This window comes from Cryptomeria japonica, chromosome 5 (assembly GCF_030272615.1).
Source record: "Cryptomeria japonica chromosome 5, Sugi_1.0, whole genome shotgun sequence".
NCBI lineage: Eukaryota > Viridiplantae > Streptophyta > Pinopsida > Cupressales > Cupressaceae > Cryptomeria > Cryptomeria japonica.
In genome coordinates this window covers 238246137-238265138 of record NC_081409.1, presented here as the reverse complement: position 1 = coordinate 238265138, position 19002 = coordinate 238246137, and the positions used below count along the sequence as shown (strand labels likewise).

Below are 19002 nucleotides of genomic sequence, written 5' to 3'. Positions count from 1 at the left end.
CCAATTAGATAAGGGGATATTTATTTTACAAACAAGTATATCAAGGAGATGTTGAAATTCAAGATAGAACACTACAATCTAGTGAGAACTTCCATAATTACTAGATCCAAATTGGGTAAGGATGATGAATCTCCTAATGCTAAGCAAACTCTATACATGTCTATGATTGGAATTTTATTATATATGACACCTGTAAGGCTTAATATTATGCAAGCAATTGGTTTCATCAAATATTTTAGGGAGCACCAAAGGAAACTCATGGCATGCAATCAAAATATTATTCAAATATATAAAGGGCACTATGGATTTTGGGTTGTGGCATCCTCTTCCCTTACAACATATACATATGCAGATTGGGTTAGTAGTATTGATGACATAAAAATTACTTGTAAGGGAGCATTGTTTCTTAATAACAGTTTGGTATCTTGGTTAAGTAAGTAATTGGTTTTAGTTTCCTTATCTACAACATAATGTATTGCAACAACAACTTGTTGCACATAGGTTCTATGGATGATATAGAATCTGAAAGATATTAAGGTTGAGGACAAGAATCCCATCTCCATATTTTGTGACAATACAAGTGGAATCAATATTTCAAAGAATCTAGTTATCCACTCCAAGACAAAGCATATTCTGGAATTAAATATCACTTCTTAAAAAGAGTAGGTCGTTGATCAACAAGTGAATTCGAAGTACATTTCTACAAGCGAATTGATTGTGGATATTTTTACAAAGCCTTTTCTAAAAGAGACTTTTGAGTACCTAAGGGAGAAATTAGGAGTTATGACACTCTCATTCAGTAATCAAAGCTTTTTAAAAGGAAGCATGTATTTGAGGGGAGCTATTTATTGTCTTATTTAGTTAGGCCAAGATATCCTATTTCCATTAGTGTCAAAGGGGGGGAAGTAGAGTAAGGGAGAGTATTTCAATCAGAAGTGTCTGATCTAGTTTTAGAATATTAGTTTTTACATGGTTGCAATCAATGACCAAAGGGGAAGTTTATTGGATTATTGTCATTGATTTCAAAGATAAAATCAATGGGATAATGGTTAAAGAAGTTATGCCAAATTTATGGTGCACTATGATGAAGATTTTGTTGATCAATGTGAGAGGTAATTTAATTATTAAATTGAACAAGAATTTAATGATTAACTTCCATGCTTGAAGGAGAATTAAAAATACAAAAATAATATTTTTATTTTGGATGACTCCCTCATAAGATTTTTCCCTTCCTAAGGGAAACTAATTCAATTTTAAATTAATATTTGTGTTGTGTCCCAAAGAGAGATGGCCTCCTTGTGCTAATACCCACCTTGGGCAAAGCAATTAAATTAATAAAAACTATATTCATCCCTTTTGGTTGACCACCTTAGAGAGGCATGTCTTTTGGTGAAAAGGTGCATGGTCGAGAGTATAAATAGAAGACTCTTGAGGGTTATTCAAAAACAAGAAACTCAAGAATATTTTTGTGTATGAAGAGCATAAATAAGAGGATATTCAAGTAGACTTGTTAGAAAAAATTGAGCAGATTTATGAGTTTTATTTAATCTCAATTTTGTGGAAGACGTTGGAGCAAATTTATGCTATATTTATGAAAGATATTTTATGAAGAGAGGAACATTTTTTTTTTATCCATAAAAATTAATATTATATTGAGTCTCAAAAAATAGTGCAAAAAATTGAGTATGTGTTTTTACCACCGATTTCAGCATGAAAATATAAAGTCTCCAATAAACCCCATTTAAAAAAAATAACAAAATCATTGTATATACATATATAAACCCTTCTTCACCCCATAATATATATAAAAAAATAATATGAACAATCTTCATAAAGGCCTATTGTCAAATATACAAAACTTAAACAACACTAATATATGCCGATAGTAATTTAAATTTGTAAATAAAAATTGTTGTATATCCTCCTTACTGCCCCTTCCAATAGTCATCCTTAGAAAAATTCAGCTTCCACCCTGCCATACTCTCCTTGTCCTTTGTCACACTCATAGTAAAAACAACCTCTTTTATGACGCCTCACACATATTCATGAGCCACTTTCCATTGTCCTCTCACACATATTCATGAGCCACCAGGCGTCATTTTTTACCCCACTTCATCCTTGCAGTTTGAATGAAATGTGGAGGCCCACTTTGATAATACATCTACCACCCCATTTCCATTTCAATACATGAGAGATTTTAAACTCCCTAAACAAATTTAGTTTAGCTTTTATTAGTCCCTGCCTTTATAGGCAGGAGACTAATGTTTTCAGTGAGCTTTTTATAATTAATTTAGTCTTTGGAAACTGTGTTATTAAAGAAATAAATTGTATATGTTATTATGGTTTGATTTTAATATTTTTTATTTTGCACGAAATTTAATGTTTATTTGATTTGTGATTGGCCAAAGCATAATTTCTTGGAGTTTTTATTTCTCCAAAAGTAATTTAAAATGTTTGACCAATAACAAACCAAAAGAAAAATAAACTAGCTTATATATATTTAATAATATATATAGAATAAGCAGAGAGATATCCTTCTAGAGGCGCCTATTTTTTTATTAATTTATCAACATTAAATGGCAATAGGCGCGTCGAGAAGAATATCTCTCGGCTTATTTTATATATATTATTAAATATATATAAGCTAGTAGCAGTAGCAGCATGAATTGAAAGACATGACGTAAACTAATTTCAAATTATATATTGTTGTATATTTTGTATTGGTACAGTGTTAGATTTAGGATTCCATTTGGTTCAATTCTAGATTTATAATTATAGTTAGGATTGGAATCAAAATAGTAGGCCTAATTCAATAAGGATTAGGGTTCATTATGGTTTACTATTAGGGTTAGGATTTGATTTGGTTTAAAATAGTAGGCCTAATTCAATAAGGTATAGGGTTCATTTTGTCTTGCTATTAGGGTTAGGGTTATGGTTGTAGTTAGGGTTTACATCATTGTTGAGGTTAGGTTAATGGTCAGGGTTTGGATTTACATCATGTTTAGTGTTACGGTTAGCGTTAAGATTGTGATTAGGCTAGGATTTAGGTTGTGGTTAGATTATGTGTAGGGTTATGGTTTATATTATAGGGCTATGATTAGGGTTAGGATTATAGTTAGGGTTTACATCATTGTTAGGGTTAGGTTAATGATTAGGGTTTGGATTTACTTCATGATTAGGATTAGGGATAGGGTTAAGATTGTGGTTAGGCTTTGGATTTATCATTATGCTAAGGATTATGTCTAGGGTTAAGGTTAGAGTTAGGATTATAGTTAGGGTTTGCATCATTGTTATGGTTAGGTTAATGGTTAGGGTTAAGGTTCTATTTAGGCTTAATTTTTATGTATATGGTTAGGATTATCTCTATGATTAGAGTTTATATCATAAGGTTAGGGTTATGATTGCGGTTAGGGTTAGGGTTAAGGATTAGGTTTAGGATTATAGTTAGGGTTTACATCATTTTTAGGGTTAGGTTAATGGTTAGGGTTTGGATTTACATCATGTTTAGTGTTACAATTAATGTTAAAATTATGGTTAGGCTTAGGATTTAGGGTTATGGTTATGATTATATGTAGGGTTACGACCTTTATATCATAGGGCTAGGGTGGTTATGTTTATGGGTTAGGATTAGGATTATAGGTAGGTTTTACATCATTGTTAGGGTGAGTTTAATGGTTAGGGTTTGGATTTACATCATGATTAGGGTTAGGGTTAAGATTGTGGTTAGGATTAGGATTTATATTTATGGTTATTTTTATGTTTAGGGTTACAGTTTATACATCACCGTGTTAGGGTGAGGGTTAGCACAATGATTAGGGTTATGGTTAAGTTTAAGATTGTGGTTAGGCTTAACATTTATAATTATGGTTAAGGTTATGTCTAGGGTTAGGATTTATATTTTAGGATTAGGGTTAGGGTTAGGATTCTAGATAGATTTTACATCATTGTTAGGGTTAGGTTAATGGTTAGAGTCAGGGTTAGGGTTAGGGTTAAGACTGTGTTTAGGCTTAGGATTTATGGTTATGGTTAGGATTATGTGTAGGGTTGGGATGTATATCATAGGGTTATACTCAGGGTTAAGGGTCAAGGTTAGGGTTATAGTTATGGTTTGTATCACTTTTAGGGTTAGGTTAATGGTCAGGGTTATGGTTGCAGTAAGGGTTTATATCATTGTTAGAATTAGGTGAATGGTTAGGCTTAGGATGTAGTATTATTGTTATGATTATTTCTAGGTTTAGGGTTTATATCATGAGATTAAGATTAGGGTTATGATTAGGATTTATGATAATGGTTAGTTTTACATTTAGGGTTAGGGTTTATATCACAACATTAGGGTTAGGATTAGCATTAGGGTTAGGGTTATAGTTAAGTTTATGATTGTGGTTCAAAGGATTAATATTTAGAATTATGGTTAGGGTTATGTCTATGGTTAGGGTTTATATCATAGGGTTAAGGGTTAGGGTTAGGATTATAGATAGATATTACATCATTCTTAGGTTTACGTTAATGGTTAGGGTTAGGGCCAGGGTCAAGAGTATGCTTAGGCTTATGATTTATGGTTATGCTTAGGATTATGTGTAGGGCTAGGGTTTATATAATAGGGTTAGACTTAGGGTTAGGGGTTAGGGTTAGGGTTATAGTTGTGTTTTGCATCACTTTTAGGGTTGGGTTAATGGTTAGGGTTTGCATTTACATCATGGTTAGGGTTAAGGCTAGGTTTAGGGTTAAGATTGTGGTTATGCTTAGGATTTAGGGTTATGTTTAGGATTATGTCCAAGGTTAGGGTTTATATCATAGGGTTAGGGTTAGGATTAGGATTATGTTTATGGTTTATATCATTGTTAGGGTTAAGTTAATGGATACAGTTTGGATTTACAACATGGTTAGGGTTAGGGTCTGGCTAATGGTTATGGTTTGCATCACTTTTAGGGTTAGGATTGTAGTAAGGGTTTACATCATTGTTAGGGTTAGGTTAATGGTTAGGTTTTGGATTTAGGGTTTAAGGTTAGAGTTAGGGTTAGGGTTACAATTATTGTTAGGACCAGGATTTAATGTTACTGTTATGATTATTTCTAGGGTTAGGGTTTATATCATGGGCTTAGGATCAAGGTTAGGATTAGGATTTATGATTATGGTTAATTTTATGTTTAGGGGTACGATTTATATCACAATGTTAGGGTTAGGGTTTATATTAGAGGGTTAGAGTTAGGGTTAAGGGTCAGGGTTAGGATTATAGTTAGGGTTTACAATATTGTTAAGGTTAGGCTAATGGTTAGGGTTTAGATTTATATCATGGTTAGGATTAAAGTTAGGGAAAGGGTTAAGATTATGGTTAGGCTTAGGATTTAGGGTTACATTTAGGATTGTGTCTAGGGTTAGGGTTTATATTTATTGTTATGGTTATGGTTTGGATTTATATTTATGGTTTGCATCACTTTTAGGGTTAGGTTAATGGTTAGGATTAGGATTGCAGTACAGGTTTACATCATCGTTAGGGTTAGGTTAATGGTTAGGTTTTGGATTTAGGGTTAAGGTTAGGGTTAGGTTTACAATTGTTGTTACGATTAGTATTTAGTGTTATTGTTATGATTATTTCTAGGGTTAGGCTTTATATCATGGGATTATGATTAGGGTTAGGATTAGGATTTACGATTATGGTTAGTTTTGTGTTTAGGGTTAGGGTTTATATCACAACATTAGGATTGGGGTTAAGGGTTTAAGGTTTATATTAGAGGCTTAGAGTTACAGTTTTAAGGGTTAGGGTTAGGATTGTAGTCAAGGTTTACATCATTGTTAGGGTTAGGCTAATGGTTAGGGTTTGGATTTATATCATGGTTAGGGTTAAGGTTACATATAGGGTTAAGATTATGGTTATGCTTAGGATTTAGGGTTATGTTTAGGATTATGTGCAAGGTTAGGGTTTATATCATAGGGTTAGGGTTAGGATTAAGATTATGTTTATGGTTTATATCATTGTTAGGGTTAAGTTAATGGGTACAGTTTGGATTTACAACATGGTTAGGGTTAGGTTTTGGCTAATGGTTATGGTTTGCATCACTTTTAGGGTTAGGTTAATGGTTAGGGTTAGGATTGTAGTAAGGGTTTACGTCATTGTTAGGGTTAGGTTAATGGTTAGGTTTTGGATTTAGGGTTTAAGTTTATAGTTAGGGTTAGTGTTACGATTATTGTTAGGGTTGGGATTTAATGTTACTGTTATGATTATTTCTAGGGTTAGGGTTTATATCATGGGCTTAGGATCAGGGTTAGGATTAGGATTTACGATTATGGTTAATTTTATGTTTAGGGGTATAGTTTATATCACAATGTTAGGGTTAGGGTTTATATTAGAGGGTTAGAGTTAGGGTTAAGGGTTAGAGTTATGGTTAAGGGTTAGAGTTAGGATTATAGTTAGGGTTTACATCATTGTTAAGGTTAGGGTTTAGATTTATATCATGGTTAGGATTAAGGTTAGGGAAAGGATTAAGATTATGGTTAGGCTTAGGATTTAGGGTTTATGTTTATTGTTATGGTTATAGTTTGGGTTTATATTTATGGTTTGCATCACTTTTAGGGTTAGGTTAATGGTTAGGATTAGGATTGCAGTACGGGTTTACATCATCGTTAGGGTTAGGTTAATGGTTAGGTTTTAGATTTAGGATTAAGGTTAGGGTTAGGTGTACAATTGTTGTTAAGATTAGTATTTAGTGTTATTATTATGATTATTTCTAGGGTTAGGCTTTATATCATGGGATTATGATTAGGGTTAGGATTAGGATTTACGATTATGGTTAGTTTTGTGTTTAGGGTTAGGGTTTAAATATCACAATATTAGCATTGGGGTTAAGGATTTAAGATTTATATTAGAGGGTTAGAGTTACGGTTTTAAGGGTTAGGGTTAGAATTGTAGTTAGGGTTTACATCATTGTTAGAGTTAGGCTAATGGTTAGGGTTAAGGTTAAGGATAGGGTTAAGATTATGGTTAGGCTTAGGATTAGACTTACGTTTAGGATTATCTCAAGGGTTAGTGTTTGTATCATAGGTTAAGTGTTCGTGTTAAGGGTTAGGGTTAGGATTGTAGTAAGGGTGAAGTTAGGGTTATATTTAAGTTTAGGGTCAAGTTGTGGTTTAGAGTTCAATCGAGTCTAGATTAGAGATTGTCAAGGCGAGGGTTTTATTATGTTAAGGTTTTCATTATAGTTAGGGTTTGTGTTTTTTTAATGTTGTTAAATGAATCAATAATTAGTTTTAGAATAAATTTAAAACTAAAACTTAGATAACTTTCAATGATTAGAGTATGCTTTTAATGTTTATCAAAGCCTAATGGTAATCAAACCAAAATATTAATTAAGGGTTTAACCTTTACAATATAATTTTAAAAATTTTAAAATTATATTGTTAGAGTTAACTTTAAGGTTAGGTTAGGGTTGGCATTCAATTAGAGAGATTAAGTTTAGGGGTTAAGGTTATAGTTAATTAGAGTTTAGTTTGGTAAGCTAATAGGTAACTATTGTAGGATAATGTATTCATAACACTTATAATCATTTTTTATAAAATATTAAAAGACTCTTTATTATTATGTACTTTTCTTATGAATATTTTGTTTCCTTATTTTAATATTTTTTATGAAATAATTACGTTGAAACTTTGTTCTAATGACATAAAGACATTTTAAGCTTAAACTCTCTTTTAATTGAAATGATATTTTTACTATAAATTTAAAATATAGACATTTTAAAATAATTTAAAGTTTCTTACACACAACCTTTATTATAGCCCTAACCCTAACAGTTAATTAAGGCAAAATCTTTGTTGAATTCTTATCAAACTCTAATGTTAATAAAATAAAATACTTAATTAAGGGTTTAACCTTTATAAAATAATTTGAAACATCAATAAAACATTTAAAAATTATTTGAATAATAATAAAATTAACAAAGGTTGTATCAAAATATAATTTATTAATAAATATATTAGATTAAGAATAAATGAGTATCATCAATAGTAATTTGATATTTCTATTTTTTTCTTATACTTATTTATGTAATATGTAAATTATTTATATATTTTAAAATAAAAGTTAAACTTATACTCTATAGGCATTAGTAAAAGTTAATTGATATTAAATTGTTAGAGTATGCTTTTAGTTGTGAAATTGAAAAAAGAAAAAAAATTAATCTAAATATATTAACAAAATTTCTATTCTACCCTTTTTGTTTTTGCATGAAAATCAATTCAAATTTTAAAATTAAAATAAATTTATTTTTAAATGTTGTTAAATGAATCAACAATTAGTTGTAGAATAAATTTAAAACTAAAACTTATATAAATTTAAATGATTAGAGTATGCTTTTGAATGTTTATCAAACCCTAATGGTAATCAAACCAAAAAATTAATTAAGGGTTTAAACTTTTATGATATAATTTGAAAAATTTAAAAACTAGATGATTAGAGTTAACTTTAAGATTAGGTTAGGGTTTGCATTTAATTAGAGAGATTAGGTTTAGGGGTTAAGGTTATAGTTAATTAGAGTTTAGTGTTAAGGTAAGGCTATAAATATGTAACTATTGTAGGATAATGCATTCATAACACTTATTGTCATTTTTTATAAAATATTTAAAAAGTCTTTAATACTATGTACTTTTCTTATGAATATTGTTTTTTCTTATTTGAATTATGAAATAATTACCATGAAACTTTGTTCTAATGAAATAAATTGTATATGTTATTATGGTTTGATTTTAATATTTTTTATTTTGCACGAAATTTAATGTTTATCTGATTTGTGATTGGCCAAAGCATAATTTCTTGGAGTTTTTATTTCTCCAAAAGTAATTTAAAATGCTTGACCAATAACAAACCAAAAGAAAAATAAAACACATATAATTAAGCCGATAGGCTTTTTGTATGGGGGTTTGCTTGTCAGCCATCCGGAAAAAGAATCGGAAAGAAAAGCGGTTGAAAACTGGGCAATGGCATTTATTTCACCGGGCATAAACTGGGCATACATTTATTACTGCCAATTGGAAAGATTACTTCGCACGTTGCAAATTCAAAGGGTGTGAATTCAAAGGGACATATGAATTAATTAAACGAGGAGGTGCCGTTGTTTTTTGTTTACATCCTTGCTATTTTTTGGAAACTAGTGTTGCGTTAAACGAGGAAGTGTTGCTTTTCTTGTTTACATCCTTGCTTGATTGTTGCCCTTTTCCAATCATTTTGGTCATTTTATGTGAAGTGTAGATCTACCTTGTCCACTACTGCGTTCGTATTCTTCTGTTGGAGACTTCTTTGAAATTTGCAGGTGAGCGAGGTGTTTTGCTTTGTGGGTTCTAAGCCTGGTTTTTTTTTCTGTTGTTTTCTTTAGTTTTCTCATGTAATGTTTGCCGCCTGTTTGGGTTTTTGCAGGAAGAAGGTGATTTCTTTGGCCTGTTTACGTTTGTTGAATCAAAGGAGAAAAGGACGAAATCTCTGAAGATTTGTTTCAAGTTTGCAAGTGAGTTCTTTCTTTATAAGTCCATTGCATGTGACTTAATAGTAAGCTAGAGCATTGCCTGCAGGAAGACCCAAGTTTAATTTGCCCTGGGAATTGGTGGGCACACTCCTCTGCATCAATCAATTGCAAAAATTCAGACATCCCTGGACCCCTATTAGTATCTCATGCCATGAGTAAGTCGTAGGCATTGTTGGAGCCCTGTTTGCATCTCATGTCCTATACCTATTAAACCCCCAATTAATGGAATTTTTTTAAAAATAAAATACAAATTTGAGTTTAAGCCCCAACAACTAGAAATTGGGATACGATTTCTCAACAATTTTGTGCGACATTCAGATTGACAACACAAGATCCCGCGTTGTCTGGTATTTTGAAGTATATAACATATTTCATCTTCAGCAACGATGAAGCAAAACCTACAGGCCGAGCGCAAAGAATGGTATGTGTGTGTCATATATTAAAGGAAAAGTTGAACAGGTCGGTGTATTGTTGGAAGATGGACTGAGAATATCCTACAAAGGAAGAAGAGCTCTAGAATATTAAAATTTATGAAATTGTTGGAGAGAGAGAAGTCAGAGGAAAGGATCCAGGTAACAGCAGACCTTATTTCAGGGAGCCCTTGACACCAATGAAATGGAACATAGGCTCTGAAGAATACCCTAAAATGGTTAGTATTGTAGCTTATTGGCATGAATAGACTGTGAACAGGTGGTGGAGTTGCTGAGGGAATATGAGAACCTATTTCCTAAGAATTTGTCATGAATTAAAGGGTCGGAGGTCTTTTCCTACTGAGTCAATTTATTCTCGGTCCACCTCATCTAGAAAAACCAAAGGCATTCTTATAGATCCGTCATGCCATTATACCTGTTCAACAATTATCACTCTTTAGATGGATTAAATCAAAGACTCATACAGTTCACCACTTGTGTCGAATCTTCCATATAATTTCTATCAGTCGCCCACCACCGCGCAGGGTTCCCTTTTACTGCTGCATCTAGTGCTTGTCATCTTTGGCTCTCTGGTACACAAGCTTCCATCTACTCCACAAATGTCATAACGGACTTAGTCCCATCTAATCTCGGAAGGTCGTGAAGCTCTGTTCCAATCCAACGCATCTCTTTTTCAATAGATGTGCACCTCCGTAACCTTCATTTCATGAAGATGAGGGTTTCACTCGCCTTCATTTCATGAAGATGAGGGGTTTCCTTGTGGAGATATCGTATTCTCCTGTCTACCACCTATCCAACACCTCCTCTGAGTCAATATCCAATGGAACAGATGCTTCTTGTAGATCACTATTTCAATAAAAGAATTATATCTCCACTCTGTAGGAATGTAATCAACTCAAATAAAGATCCTAAGCATTCATTTATGTTCAGTTCAGTGTCAAAGAAACGCTACAGCGACTGTCATTTAAAGTCGAGCATGAAATTAAAGTTGCAGCATATGTTACGCAATGAAACCCTTAGAAGATTGGATGATTCAATCCAACAATAAATCATCAGACAATATAATCCGCCAATCATCACAAAATTCAAGCTGCGGCATATTTTAGACAATTAAACTCTTAAACACTGGATAATGAAATTCCGCAATGTGTCGTCGGTATAAATTCTGTGTTAGAGTGTGTCTCTTTGCAGTAGTAATTTGAAGAAGGATCGTCGTAAAGAGCTTATAAGATTCTCAGACATAATACTTAAACCTATACCATAGGATCAATTCTAAAACATAAATTCGATGCCGCCATGCCTTTGCTAGCAATTTAGAATGGAAAAACCACCAAAAAGAGCTTAGATTGAGATTCCTTAACATGTTACGAAATCTACTAGACAGGATCGAATTCTCAAACAGAAATTCCATGCCAGCATGCATATCGTCGGACTTTAAAGCTAGAAATTATCTTGGAGAGAGCATAATTTAACTCAAATCGCAAAATCTCTTGTGCTAAACGATACAATTCTGTGTGTTTATCTGTGACTTTAATAATGCATAAGTAGCCACATAAGAAGCCATATTGTTTAGCTCTTTCACTGTACATATTATACTAAATCTGACTGCTTGTTTTTCTATTGCATGAATCCTCCCTAAAATTATAAGCAGTGAAATTTATGGGTTTCTCTATCATAGCATATGAACCATTTTTATGAAGTCCAACATGACCCAGATTTTGATTTCAAGAAACAATACAATTCTGTGTATTTATCTATGACTTTAATAGCAATTCAAATTCTTATTATTATTATAAGCAGTGAAATTTATGGGTTTCTCTATCATAGCAGATAAACCATTTTTCATGAAGTCAAACATGACCCAGATTTTGATTTCAAGAATGTTGCACATTGTTTCATACAGAATTAAAACCAGCCAGTGAGGAAAGCGAAAGTGCTATATTAAAAACCAAACCAAAAATAAACCCTGATTTTGATTTCAATGAGTTCAAATTGTAGATATTGTTATGCGCACCGCCGCTGAACTAAACCTTGGCAGAGCTGTTGTCGTTCTGCTTGATGACGAAACAATTGTTTCTCTTCACGATCTTCGCCTTGCAAAGAAAACCCAAAAACAACATAATTACTTCAAGGTGTGTGCCCAATAGATCTCTCACAATAAAAATGCCACAGAAACGTAAGAACGAGGGTAAAAACTTTAAATAAAAAAACCTGAAAACTTCAATGCGCTCAACTTGCAGATATTGTTGTGCTCGCCGTTGAAATAAACCTTGGCAGATATTGTTATCGTCACTGCTGAACTAAACCTTGGCAGATGCAGATATTGTTGTGCTCACCGTTGAAATAAACCTTGGCAGATATTGTTATCGTGGCTACTGAACTAAACCTTGGCAGATTGGTATTATCTCAAACATTAAAAGTACCAAACACGAACGTTAATGCTATTAAAGCACATTAACTATCCTCTACCTCCACCGTATGCCATCGCATGCAAGTTGCAACGCGTGTTTTCAACCGCCTTTTTTCCTGATTTAATGCTATTAAAGCATATGAAAGATTCGACACAAGGAGGTTCTGCTTTTTTGGTTTGCATCCTTGCTTGATCCTTGTCCTATTGCAGTCATTTTGGTCATTTTATGTCAAGTGTAGATCTGCCTTGCCCACTACTGCGTTCGCATATGCGTGTGTATGTAGTTGACATATACAGCCATCTACTTATTCGATAGAAGTTGCTATGTAGTTCATCATAGTTGCTCATATGCATATACATATGCCTACATATGTATATTATAGTTGCTCATATACATATGGTGGTATACATATATTTGTGTATGTATATGTATATGTATATGAATTTCCTTGATGTTTGCTATACAGTCATATGTATATTCAGTTGCCATATGCAGATATATACATTTGCACATACATTTACATAGTTGTGTGTGCTTGAAATTCAAACATTTATTTCATTCGATATAAAAAACTTCATAAATTAAAACAGCTTACCTTTGATTAAACGAGGAGGTGCTGCATTTTTATTTTGCACCCTTGCTTGTTAATGTCAATTTATTGCTAGCGTTGCATCAGACGAGGAGGTTCTGGTTTTTTCGTTTGCATCCTTTCTTGATCCTTGCCCTCTTGCAGTCATTTTGGTCATTTTATCTGAAGTGTAGATCTGCCTTGCCCACTACTGCGTACACATATGCGTGTGTATGTAGTTGACCTATACAGCCATCTACTTATTCGATCGAAGTTGCTATGTAGTTCATCATAGTTGCTCATATGCATATACATATGCCTGCATATGTATATTATTGTTGCTCATATACATATATGTATATTATAGTTGCTCATATACATATGGCGGTATACATATATCTATGTATGTATATGTATATGTATATGAAGTTCCTTGATGTTTGCTATATTGCCATATGTATATTCACTTGCCATATGCAGATATATACATTTACACATACATTTACATGGTTGTGTGTGCTTGAAATTCAAAACGCTGTAAAAAACTTGTCTCGAACTCAAGAATCTAGTAGCAAAGTGTCAACCATCTCGAAAAAAGAATCAGAAAGAAAAGCGGTTGAAAACTGGGCAATGGCGTTTGTTTCCCCGGCCATACATTTATTATTGCCAATTGGAAAGATTACTTCACATGTTGCAAATTCAAAGGGTGGAAATTCGAAGGGACATATGAATTGTAGTAAACTTAGCTCACATCTATTCAACATTTGTTTTCATTCAATGTAAAAAAACAAAAAATAATTAAAATAGCTTGCCTTTGATTGAACGCAGACGTACTGCTTTTTTTGTTTGCATCCTTGCTTTTTAATGTCAATTTATTGCTAGCATTACATTAAACGAGGAGGTGTTGCTTTCTTTGTTTGCGTCCTTGCTTGATCCTTGCCCTTTTCTAGCCATTTTGGTCATTTTATGTAATGTGTAGATCTACCTTGTCCACTATTGCGTTCATTTACTCTTGTTGGAGATTTCTTTGAAATTTGCAGGTGAATGAGGTGTTTTGCTTTGTGGGTTCTAATGTTGTTTATATATTCTGTTGTTCCCTTTAGTTTTCTGTTCTCAGTTAAGGCATGCTGACCTGTTCTCAATTTGGAGCCACTTTAGTAAGCGTCTTGGCAATTTAGTCAATAGTCATACACATTGTGTCAGCAACCAGTCAAAAAAATGCATACACAACCGTATACACTCAACAACAGTTCAGTCAACTTAGATGTATATGTATATGAATGTAGTTGACATATACAACCACATACATGTTCAATGGAATTCGCTATGTTGTTTGTTATAGTTGCTCAAAGACATATGGCGGTATACATATATGTGTGTATGTCTATGTATATGTATATGAAGTTCCTTGGTATTTTCTATACAACCATATGTATATTCAGTTGGCATATGTAGATATATACATATGCACATACATTTACATGGTTGTGTGTGTTTGGAATTTAAAACGCTGCAAAAAACTTTTCTCAACCTCAAGAATCTAGTAGCTCTTCAAACTGCACTGTTTTTACATCTGCCTTCCATTTTTTGTACAAGGATTGATCCACAAGCTTAGGGAGACTGGTTTTCGTTTGTCTCATTTTTAAGAAAATTCTGCTTTGGCGGGGTTCGATTGCATTTATCATGCAAATTGCGCCTGTTTTTCCTCATTGCCATTGTTGACAGCGTGGCACAATTTTGTGCAGCATGTTTAAATAAGTCATTCACCATGATTTTTGTGAATTCTTTTGGGAACCCGTGCATACCCAGATCACTTTTTGTTGTGTTTTATTTCATTCTAAAACAAATATGTTGTTATCTGTTAAATGAAAGCATTGGTTCTATGGGTTTATATGTTGTTGTTTTCATATATGTTGTTATTGCAATACTTAGTGTTAGATGCTTATTTGTTTCTTCACCACAAGATATTTTGAACTATGAAATGAATCTTATGCTCGTTGCTCTTGAGGTTATTTTTGTGACAATTCGCTTGACAGAAATATTTAGGATAGAATGTTTACCAACCCCCTTTGATGCAGATGCTTGCATCTACTTAATGGTATACTAACATATTTTGAATTTGAAGCCACTTTAGCAAGCGTCTTGGCAATTTAGTCAATAGTCATATGCATTGCATCAACACCCAACCAAAAAAACACATATACAACCATATACAATCAACAACAGTTCAGTCAACTTATATGTATATGCATATGGATGTAGCTGACATATACAACCATATTCATATTCAATAGAATACGCTATGGTGTTCATTATAGTTGCTCATCTTCATATGCAAATCGATGCATATGTATATTGCAATTGCTCATAAACATATGGTTGTATACATATATATCTATATGTTTACGCATATATGTATACGTATCTGCTAAATTTATAAAGACGCTCAGAGTTCAGAGCACACATTACCCCTTTATAACATAGCTTACAGGAACCGACTCTGCACATACCCACCCAGTTTAGCATCTAAACTAAGAACTGACAACTGAATCAGTATCACGAAGTGAAGCACAAGTTTCACATCAACCCCCAATGATTAGTGTGTCATTGGACCAAAAAAACCATATCATTAAATCATTGACTTTCCCCATTGCCATGTCTGCAGAGTTTCTAAATTTCACCGCGTAAACTACAAATTGTATTTGACCAATTATTTTGTTGTGGTGGAGATGATATTCTGCAATATTTGTTCAAATCGATCCCATCAAATGGCCCTGTCTCTCTTCTAATGCACTGCCTTATATTTCTTTTCCTGTTTTGCAATTGAGGGAATTATCTGATTTAACCCCTTCAAATCCTGCAATCTTTTTCACTTTAACCCTTGCAAAACTTGAACTATGTGAATGGTTGTCAGAAATATAGACAAATGCCAGATTTAATTTGTACAGTTTCCCGTGATTAGAAAATTACTTGACTATGGCAAGCATTTGTTGCATCTATGTGGTAATTGTTTATGGTCAATTACAGTAAGAGAGCCAAACCAGATTCATTGCTCCAATAGTTGTACCTGCATATTATATACAACTGAACGTAAATATTGAACATTTGTGCATATATAAGTAATTAGAAATTTACTTGAGTCTAAAAGGCATTTATTGTATCTATGCAACACTTGTTTTATCGTTGATTAGAGCGTTTTCTATTTTTCCTTTACTAAAACTCTTTGAATGCAAAGGAGGATATTCCAAGTGTTCTTGATAAGTGCTTGTCTTCTAACTATACATATACATTGTTGATTGTAACTTTCAGTTTTCATTGCGATCTCGTTGGACTGAAGATTTGCTCTTGATCCCAAGTGCAATATGAGTTGTGCTTACCGTTAAAATATATTCACTTATTTTAATTGTCGTGACATAGACTCACTATTTCACCATTCAAAACCCCATTCCTCATCTCTCAAGCACAGTGGCCACTATGTCATCTTTGATGGCCTCTCCTGCTGCCTCACAACAGCGTTCTACAGAAACTTCGGTGAGCTTGTTTATACATATGTTTTCTCTTATTCATGTTATTTACAAAGATTATATCTCTATTTGTTCTTTAGTTTTGCATAGAATTCTCATCCATCAATGCAAGTGCATATACCAACATATGTCACTGTTTCAAGTGTTTTTTTGCATTTGTTTATGTATTTATATATATAAATAAATTGATAGAGATGTTCTCTGCATTGTCCTTGTGCATTTGCATGCTTCAATACATCAATCTATAATCTATCCATGCACACAAAAATAACACCTGTAAACAAAAACACACATAGATAGTAATACAAATTGGAAGCTCCAAAAAAAAAAGGGTTGTCATGCCCATGCCTATGCATATGAATGTACATGACCTTGTGTGTCTATTTGGTTGTCTTCTATTATCCTTGTAGGAAGTAGAACCACACCTACAATTGACCCCACATGCACTCCTCTGCATCAACGTTGGGGATGATGTCCCCTCTCCAGTGCTTCAGCTTTTGTCTTTTGACAAATTGACAGATGATGAAAATGACAATGCCCGGTATAAGGTTGTTTTGTCTGATGCCACGCACATGCAATTGGCAATCCTCCCACCTAAGTATAGTGATTTGCTGCTTTCAAAGACATTAAAGATTGGCACTATCCTATCGTTGATAGCTTATGCTTGTAGAAATGTTTGGAACTCGAGGTATGGCCCTCTATATATTTTTGTTGGTTTGTTCTTGGCTTTTCAAATCTCCCTTTCCACACTATCCAGATTATTCAACCTCTTATTTTGTTCATTTTACAAGACTATAGTAATATTCAGCCTTGCTGTCAAATTTACCAATTCTCCATTGCTTGGGAAACCTAGATATCTGTTTAAAGAGCAAGAACAACAAATGTTGGGTCGAGACACACCTACCACAACTAAACGATCCCTTAAATTTGGAATTCACCTCCCACCTGTGCAGCATGAATCTTCTGTTAATATCAGCCTGATTAAAGCCTTGAACCCCTTTCAAAATAAATGGACGATAAAGGGGCATGTGACAAACAAGAGGAAGATGCATTAGTACAGTACACCAAAGTCCACTGGCCAAGTATTTAGCTTTGACATGATAGATGATGAAGGTACTGAAATTAGAATAACTTGCTTTGGCAATGTAGCAGAGATGCATTATCATAGGGTTGAACCAGGAACATATTATACTGTGTCAAAAGGTTGCGTTAAAGAAGCTAACACTAAATGGAATAAGCTTAACAGCCATCTTGAGATAACTTTGGACAATAATTCAATATTGAAGCGTTGTGATGTTGTTGTTGAAAGTGAAGCAAATAATTCTCAATTCACACCAATCAATGAAATTACATATTGCACCAATAACACTTTAGTTGATGTTATTGGTATTGTAGTTACTATTGGAAAACCCTCATTAATTCACAGGAAGGATGGAAGCGAAGTAACGAAGAGAACTGTAAAAATAAATGATGTCTCAACTTTTACTATCGATGTTAACTTATGGGGAGCGACATGGCAAGGGCTAGGTGAAGATTTGAAGAACATGCACACAACCCAAACAGTTGTTGTCCTTGCAGTCAGAAATGCTCGTGTTGGTTATTTCAATGGAAAGGTGATCAACACAACCACAGCAACAACTCTAAATATAAACCCTTCTATCCCTGAAACAGAGACACTTATGTCAAGAGGAAAGATTCCAGATGCCCTTTTACCGTTGTCATGTGTTGTTGGACAGCTTAACTCACAATACAGTAGGATGACAATCACAGCTGTTTTAGAGTGTACAAGTGTTCTCTCTGAAATAGTTGAAACTACTATTAGGGTTGTTGTGAGAATCATTAAAATTTATTCTTTTTGTTATCCAGCTTGCCCTTTGAAATTTAATGGAAAAGAGTGTAAAAAGAAATGCGTCCAGCAAAATGATAATCAATGGTTTTGTTCAAGATGTCAAACTCATGTGCCAGAATGCAATTACAAATACTTATTGCAGATGAAGCTCCAAGATCATACAGGCACTCTTTGGGCTACTGCCTTTGATGAGGTTGGCACAAATATACTGCAAATATCTGCCAAGGAGCTTTACATGCTGCAATACAATTTGACTACACAAAAAACACCTCAGTCCATTATCAAGCGTGTGCTTTTGTCTTCCTTTGTTTTCACACTCTCTATTACAATAGACATGTACAATTCAGAGCCCAGGCTCAAAGCAATGATTACCAAAGTTGCCAAAATTGATTACCAGGCTGAAAGTGCTCTTCTGCTTGCAGAGATTGCTCGGATGACTACAACTGCAGAGTTCCAGACCAATTAGATAGTGATGCTTTTCATGGGCCTTTTGATCTTCATACAATAGATATCTTGTTCCTAGTTTTTAGTGGTCATCGACAAACAGAACTAAATTATTGGCCGTTGTGTATATCAACACTATCTAAACTCATGTTTTTTTGGCTGTCTACGACTTTTGGTTTTTGACATTGCTTTTGTTCTGCCATGCTTCCATTCATCAAAAAAAAATCAAATGCAGTTTTGCTTCTTTGCAACTTGTTATCTTA

General features: G+C 33.5%; 1 protein-coding gene across 1 annotated transcript; it reads left to right on the top strand.

Annotated features, from left to right (window-relative positions):
* The first annotated feature begins 17543 nt into the window (after window positions 1-17543).
* LOC131028822 (replication protein A 70 kDa DNA-binding subunit A-like) lies at window positions 17544-18761 on the top strand. The gene has a single exon (XM_057959170.2). The coding sequence runs from the start codon at window positions 17544-17546 to the stop codon at window positions 18759-18761; it is 1218 nt and encodes a 405-aa protein (XP_057815153.2).
* Window positions 18762-19002: the final 241 nt, after the last annotated feature.

Bases quoted from the DNA above. Each gene is read 5' to 3' on its own strand.
- LOC131028822 (XM_057959170.2), top strand. From the start codon at position 17,544: ATGATAGATGATGAAGGTACTGAAATTAGAATAACTTGCTTTGGCAAT.